Source organism: Petaurus breviceps, unplaced genomic scaffold, assembly GCF_028583685.1.
Source record: "Petaurus breviceps papuanus isolate PSGF00001 unplaced genomic scaffold, PetGlider_PUasm1.0 126, whole genome shotgun sequence".
Lineage (NCBI taxonomy): Eukaryota > Metazoa > Chordata > Mammalia > Diprotodontia > Petauridae > Petaurus > Petaurus breviceps.
In genome coordinates this window covers 35594781-35602224 of record NW_027185655.1, presented here as the reverse complement: position 1 = coordinate 35602224, position 7444 = coordinate 35594781, and the positions used below count along the sequence as shown (strand labels likewise).

General features: G+C 44.5%; 1 protein-coding gene and 1 pseudogene across 9 annotated transcripts in view; one reads left to right on the top strand and one right to left on the bottom strand.

Annotated features, from left to right (window-relative positions):
• LOC138166521 (nucleosome assembly protein 1-like 1 pseudogene) overlaps nt 1-1528 on the bottom strand; it is a 40446-nt pseudogene extending 38918 nt beyond the window's left edge.
• The window catches only part of LEF1 (lymphoid enhancer binding factor 1), a 171195-nt gene continuing 164043 nt past the window's right edge, over nt 293-7444 (top strand). Inside the window, exons 1-3 of one of the 9 annotated variants that reach the window (XM_069094934.1) lie at nt 293-1997; nt 5114-5180; nt 6926-7059. In XM_069094934.1, the coding sequence (XP_068951035.1) occupies nt 1779-1997; nt 5114-5180; nt 6926-7059 (420 nt within the window). In that variant the 5' untranslated portion in view covers nt 293-1778. Of the gene's footprint in view, nt 1998-3451; nt 3565-3602; nt 4695-5113; nt 5181-6922; nt 7060-7444 lie in introns of those variants that run through there. The other 8 variants (XM_069094912.1, XM_069094932.1, XM_069094937.1 and 5 more) reach the window with 8 other exon arrangements.

Here is a 7444-nt window from a genome sequence, read left to right as displayed (position 1 = left end):
GACGTGGAAGGAAGGTTAGATGTTAAAGTTAAACCCTAAAGGCTCTCCCCCCCCCAATTTTCAACTTCATATAAGCGTATCAGTCCTTTGAGGGGTAGAAGGGGCTGCCACGAGATCATTCCCTCCCTGTCGAAGTTGCCTAATTTTTCTCCCCCTGAGACACACACAAACACACCCCACACGCGGAGGACCAGTCCTACAGGCTCTGAGAAAAGGAAAAAAAAAAAAATCAACCTCAATCACCACCTCCTCTGCCCCCCCCCCCCTTAAGCCGCCAGCCAAGGAAAGAAAGAGGCGGGTGAGTTGAGGGGGGAGGGGGTGTCCAGGAGGGAGGAGGAGGAGATCCGACGCTTGTGGATAGCTTTTCAGCGCCGGAGAGGCGAGGGAGGTGGAGAATCGGCCGGGAGGCGCAGCCGCTCACCTGCAGAGAAGAGCGAAGAGGAGGAACCCTCAAAGCCCCGACCGCCCCTCAGCCTCCCCCTGATCTCCGGGCTCCGTGGACTCCGCCAGAGGCGCCGGGACGAGGCTCTCCAGTCCTTGCTCTCAGCGGGAGTCAGTTTCCCCTCCCCCCTCCCCACCGCCCCCCTCCCCTCTGCGCGCCCCCTTGGCTCCAGCCGTAGCGGAGGGGCTTAACTACTACTTGCTCTGACAGAGACTGCGGACCCAGCTAAAGGGTGGCAAGTAAAAGCCATCCAGAGTGCGAGAGAATTAAGGCTGGAGAGAAACTTGAGCAGAAAACAAAGAGTTTGCCTTATATCTGAGACCAGGACTTTTTTTCTTTTTTGTGTTTGTGTGTGTTTATGTGTGTATGAGTGTGTGTGTGTGTGTGTGTGTGTGTGTGATAAAGGCCAGTGTTTGGATTCCTTGCGCCCCCCGGCTCTCCACACCTCCGGTGGCACAAACTTTATTCTTGGCAAACTTTACTCTTCCCTCCCTCCCTTCAGTCCTCTTTCCTCCTCTGCCCCTGAGTTCTGGCCTCTGCTTCGATCTCCTACAAATTAAATGGGCTTCGAAACGCAAGGACGAAGAGAAAGAGGGAAGAAACAATAAGGTGTAAGGACACGCATCTTCACGTTGCTGGTTATTTGCTACGGAGATAGATGCCCATATACATTTATCGCTGCGCCAGGAAGTGGAAATTACATTATCTCCTGACTCTCCTTAAAGCCTCTCATCGTGGGAAAACGCGAACTCGGAGCCTTTTGGGCAAGCTCCGTCACTCCCTTTAGAAAACAAAACTACTCTAATATCCACTTTGTCCAGAAGATCCAGAAGATTGCGCGGAGGCCTGCCTGCCTCGCCTCCGCACTTCTGGAGAGCCCCCACCCCCTCACCACTCACACCAACTTCCACTGGCAGACACAACAGAAGGCAGGGACTTTGGGTGGAGAAGCAGAAGCGAGCGCCTCGCTTACCAGAGGCGCCGGAGTGATAGGGGAAGAGAGCCGACTTCGACAGCTTTGTTGAACCTTCCATTCCTCGCGGTTCCGGCTATTCTCCCTCCGGGTGTGGAGCTTAGCTCTCCCTTCTGGAGGGGGAGGCACAGCTAAGGGGCCACCACCGAGGGACGCAGACGCCCGTATCCGCGGCTGCAAAGGAGGCTTGTTGGCCGGCTGCCCCTGAGCAAGAACCGTCCCCATTCCATTCTTTTCTTACACGCCAGTTTCAACTCTCAATCCCTGCCTCCTCCCCCCCCCCCCCTTTTTTTGTGTGCTTTTGTTGTGTCGTCGCTGCCGCGGTCGCTCCCCCGGAGGAGAGGGGATTAGAGAGCAGCCGGAATGCCCCAGCTCTCGGGGGGAGGCGGTGGCGGCGGCGGCGGCGGGGACCCGGAGCTGTGCGCCACCGACGAGATGATCCCCTTCAAAGACGAAGGCGATCCGCAGAAGGAAAAAATCTTCGCAGAGATTAGTCACCCTGAAGAGGAAGGGGACTTGGCCGACATCAAATCCTCCTTGGTCAATGAATCCGAGATCATCCCAGCCAGCAACGGGCATGAGGTGAGCTCCCCACTCCCGGCAGCCTGGAAAGGCATGGGACGCAAGCAAGGGAGGAAGCAAAGAAATGGGGGACTGTGTTTGTGGGTCTTTATGTAAGTGTGAGAGGGGTCACAGTTGAGGTGCTGAAAGTATAACTTCTTATTTTGTCGGGGGAGGTAACGGGGTGCGAGGTAATTAAGAAAATGCTCTTGCACAGGTGTGTGTGTGTGTTGTGTGGTTGTGTGTGTGTTCACACTCATGCAGTTAAGTGGTTTTCTGGGGCTCGTTGATATGAGCATCGGAGGCTGTGCACGAGAAACGGTCTCGTGCGTGTTTCCCAGGAGTTCTTAGGACTCATAACCTGGAAGGAGAAAGTTCAATCCAAGATATCTTCTCTGGGCCTCAGTTTCCTTTTCTGTAATACGAAGGAGTTGGACTAGATGGCCTGAGGACTCTTCTAGCTTTAAATCTTTCTTTCGTTTTTTCTTTTTTCCTTAGCGTAGGCGAGAGACGAGAAAGAGGATGGGGCAAGGGGGGGGGGTGGTATGGGGGAGTATACTAGCAGTTAGTGAAAAGTTTTCCTTTAATGCGTACATTTCATCTCTTTCGGTAGTTGTTTGCCCTAGTGCGTTAAACCACCAAAAAGCATTTGGGGATGGGGGGAGGAGGCGGAGAGGAAGAGCGGTGGGCTGCGGGCGTGGGGCAGGGGCTGAGTCTGGGGCTGCCAGCTGCGGAACCGGTGGAGCAAGGAAGGGAGGGGTGGAGGGAGGGCCGGGGAAAGCAGAGTGCTCGAATGGGGGCACTACTGTGTGGGGTAGGGATGGGAAGGGAGCTGCAGCCCTGAAACAGCTGCCCACATCCCACTCGGCAACAACAGCCACTGTAGTTGAAGCCCGTCACTTGTGGCCCCGAGGAATCTGCTGCGACACGACGTGCTGCCCACAAGGTCGTGGTCTCTTCACTCACAGCACGGTGGTTTTACTCAACCGCCCCCCACCTCCACACCCAACCTCTTCATTACCTACTCCTCCAACTCCCACCCCCCAGCGCGTGTGTATTACTGTTCCGGCGCTGAAACCAAGGCGCAGAAACGGCGGCTTAAATCGAGATAAAGCCAGGCCCGTGGCACCAAAGGAATGGGGAGAAGATCGACGGCTCTTTACCGGGTCTACTTGTTCTCCTTTGGACTCGCGCTCCTTGAGATAGCGCCAGTAACCCGAGTAAAGTAAATAGAGACACGTGTGTGCCTGAGAGAAAAAGGCAAGACAACTGAAGGGGAGGGGGGGAGGGGGGAGAACGATATCCCTTGGATGAAAACCTACCAGATGTGTGTGGACGTCCGATAACTGTCCATCCCTGTGCTGAGATTGGGGAAGCCATCTGGATTGAACCCCCAAAGCATAACACCAGGGCTTTCCCCCTAAAGACATCTAAGGTAGTGGCCCCATTCTTCACCAAGATTGAGCGTATAGAGAGGCTCTGGGAAGATAGGAGCAAGGCTAAGTGTTGAAGAGGCAGCAGGCAGGTCAGAAGAGCATTTGAGTCTTCCTTTAGGGTTCAAGGTGTGACAGAACATTTCCTCCCCAAGGTGAGTGTTTGGGAGGAGGAGAGTATCTTTATGCTTATAGAGGTCGTTTTTTGCAGGACCAGGTTGGCATTGAGGGAATGTTACTTTTAAGGATGACCAAAAACAAAACTCCAGATGTGGTTTTCCAAACTCATTCTCCTAGTTAAGTCTTCCATTAGTGACTGTAAAATAATGGGGAGAATAGAGTAGCTTCAATTAATACTTCCCTTACATTTCTGGGTCAAGGGAGGAGTAAAGGGTATGAAAGGGACAATGTTGTTGTAGGAAAGAATGGCCTTATTGCACTTTGTATTTGAAGTAACTAATAAAAAGGCATGAAAGTAGATGGGAAAAACTGAATAGGGGCTAGGGCTGCATGTCGGGGTCTGAGTGACTGGTATGGTTGTCACAATTGACGTTACATAGTCTTTTAGATGCCTGTAGCTGTCAGGGTAATTTCCTTCATCAGATACAGAAATAAGAGTGCTACTCTAACTTTAAAGTGTACACACAAAGAGAAACACGCAGCTTAATAGTTGGGAAACTTAACTAAAGTGATTTATTTAGAAAACAACAGTAGATGAAAGCCTGCTCTTGATATGGTCCCCCGAGAAAATCTTCCAAGGAAGTCATCAGCAATCTGCTACTGTGTCTTTGATTTGTTTAGGTTTAAAATTTCATTTTCCAAAGTGAAAAATAAATTTTAAGATTCAAACCTCCCTCCCAGAAAGTCTGTTTTAGCCAGTTCTTGGGTAAATATGGGAAATCTGTAGAAGGAATATAGGGGCAAAGGTTTGTAGAGGCTCAGAACCTTTCTAACGAATTTAAATCTCCACGTGGCCTTGAAATGGCTTCCTCAGCATCATCAAGGTCAGAGCTATGTGTAGATTCTAACAAGATGTACATATACACACATATGTGCATATAAATATATATTTAACTGATAGAGAGTTCATAAAAGTATTGAACAAATTCATGGTAAAAAATGTATCATAGGATTAAAGTACACAGAACTGAAAAGGACTTGAGAGGCCACCTCATTATTTTATAGATGAAGACCTTGAGTCTCAGGGGAGTTAGATCATTTGCCCAAGAACACCCAAATAGTAAACATCAGAAAGGAGATTTGGGCCCAAGTTCTTGAATTCAGAGTCAGTATTTAAGTTGAACTGGTTATTTTTTTTCCTTTAATTTTTTAAGTGCCAAATATTATCTTCCCCCTCCTCTCCTCTCCCCTTACTGTTCTTACTTTATAACTTATAATGAATGTGTTTTGCCACTCTGATAATACTTAATCTGTCCTTCCTTTATTTCATATTCTTAAAACATTTTGAAATAAATTTAAAGTGCTGCACCTCCTAGAAATATTACCACTATTAAAGTAGATTAGATATTCTATAACTATCCATGTAGATATATATACATATTATATAGCCCTAGATTCTAGAGGGATTGGCATTATAAAAATAGGTAAGGTTGAATCTGTTAGGTAATTAGTTGCTATATATTGTTGCTATATACTGTAACATGAGATTCTCTTTCTTTTGGTGTATGGATGCGTTGTGATTAGGTGGTCAGACAAGCACAAACTTCTCAGGAGTCATACCATGACAAAGCCAGAGATCACCCTGATGAAGGTAAGAGTGCTGCCGCTGAATACTCTCATCAGACATGATCCTTTTTTATATACCACAAGTGACCCAATCTGACATAACTTTATAAGATTGTATATGCAGTTTTTATAAAATTTAATACAAATGAGAAAATGTGACTGTATTATTTGATTTCTAAAATTTGTCTATATATGACTCTCGTGATAGAGAAAGTTTAGTGATATAAGCATGTGAGTAATATTTTAAGGGTTAAAACATTCATTTGTCTTCTTTTCTCCCCTCACCCTGAAACCCTCACCTTACATCTTAAATGATTTAAGTTATTGATATGTTAATGTATTATATGAAGAGTTCAATTATTTTTTCTTCTAAAATAAGAATTTATATATGTATATATTTATGTGTGTGTATACATATACACTCCAAAATAAGAATTATAATAGATGGCCCATGCCCTAGTTTTTTTGATGGAACAATGTAAGTGTTAAGGTCATGGTTGGGGTGAGGAAAAGTAGACATTATTTGAAGGTAATACATTTAATTTCTTTTTGGTCCTTGTATCCCCAGTACCTAGCACATAGAAGACTCATAATAGATGCTTGTTGATAGATTAATTTATAACTTAATTTAGGGAGATGTAGCATTAAATTTTGAATTTTTTTTAATGTCAGTCATAATTACAAAATGCTGATAACTGGTCTGTGTGACCTTGGCCAAATCACTTAACGCCTCTGAGGTCTGTTGCCTCTGTTTACTCCTCCTTAAAATGAGGGGGCTGTACTATGTGATCTTTCAATGGCCCCTTCCAGTGCTAAATCCTCTGATCCTTTAATCCTCTATGATCCATTTCTGGCATTTACCATTTGTTTTGTTTTGTTTGGATGTGGGGGTAGACTGAGTGGGATAGATTTAAAATACATATTTGATAGGTTAAATGAAGAGCTTCATACAAGCTAATAGGTCCCAACAGTTGGTAGGGTTCCCCTGTATGCCAGGCTATATTTCTGTTCTCCTTAATTATTTACAATTGGCATGACCAGGATGAATTGTTCATACATGCGACATGTCAGCCAGCAGAGGAAGTGATGCTGTCTGACTATATAATGCCATTCTTTCTTCTTGGCCACAAAGTCAGCGGTCGAGAGATAAAAATCTATGTGAACACAACAATTCCAAATACTTGCTGCCATTGACAGGATGTTGGTTTTTGCCATAAAATGGAGCCCCACAGAACAAACCTTTTATAAATTTAGATTCTTGCCCATATTTGTCAGATACAACTCTCTTCCTCTCAGTTTTATGTGTCTTTTTCTCTCTGATAACTAAGATAGGATTTTAAGTGCTCTTATTGTTGGTAACTTAGATGAAAGGTGGAGGAACTGATGACATTTTGAGAGATGATCAGTGCTTATGAAACTTTGGTACCATATTTGTTCTCTTCAGTGTCTCTATGTTGCCTTAGATGGCTTTGTCAAATTAAGTTAAATGAACGAAATTTAGTTTTAGAACATCAGTCTATAGTTTAAATAAACTGAGCCACGCGCTTTAAAAACATCTGTTTTATAGTTAGGCTTTTTTAGAGCCCAAGTACACAGGTGCTGCCAGTGTAAAGTATATACATGTACAAAATCTTAATTAAAGTGTTCTATAAACAGGTCTTTTCTGTGGGGTCAATATTTGCCTTATTGAGCTACAGATGCAAAAATAAATTGACTTAGAAATTAAAAAAAAAACAATAGATCAGTCATTGTTTGCTTGATTTTTAGCAGGGAAACATCCAGATGGAGGACTATACAACAAGGGCCCGTCTTACTCCGGTTATTCTGGGTATATAATGATGCCAAATATGAATAATGACCCTTACATGTCAAATGGATCTCTCTCTCCACCTATCCCTAGAACAGTGAGTAATATATTTCTATTTAAAACTTTTTCCCCGCCAGATTCAAAATCTAGTGATACTTTAAGTATTTGGCTAAAAAAAATACTTGAATGTTTATATGTTGCACACCATATCTCAGACTGAATAAATGCATTTATGATTGCTGGACTTGCTGTAATGGGAGTTTTGGTGAGATTGACCTTGGAATATTGGCTTTTGAATTAATTAAAGGCATCCCCATATCTCATGTGAATTCTGATTTTGTTTTGCATCAACTTTGTTTTAATAACAGTATGACCCCACACACACACACACAAACTACAAGCATACTGTGCTCTTGATATAGAAAGGAAAAATTTAATAGAATCTTTCAGATATACTGCATAGTTTTTGGTATCCAATGGTT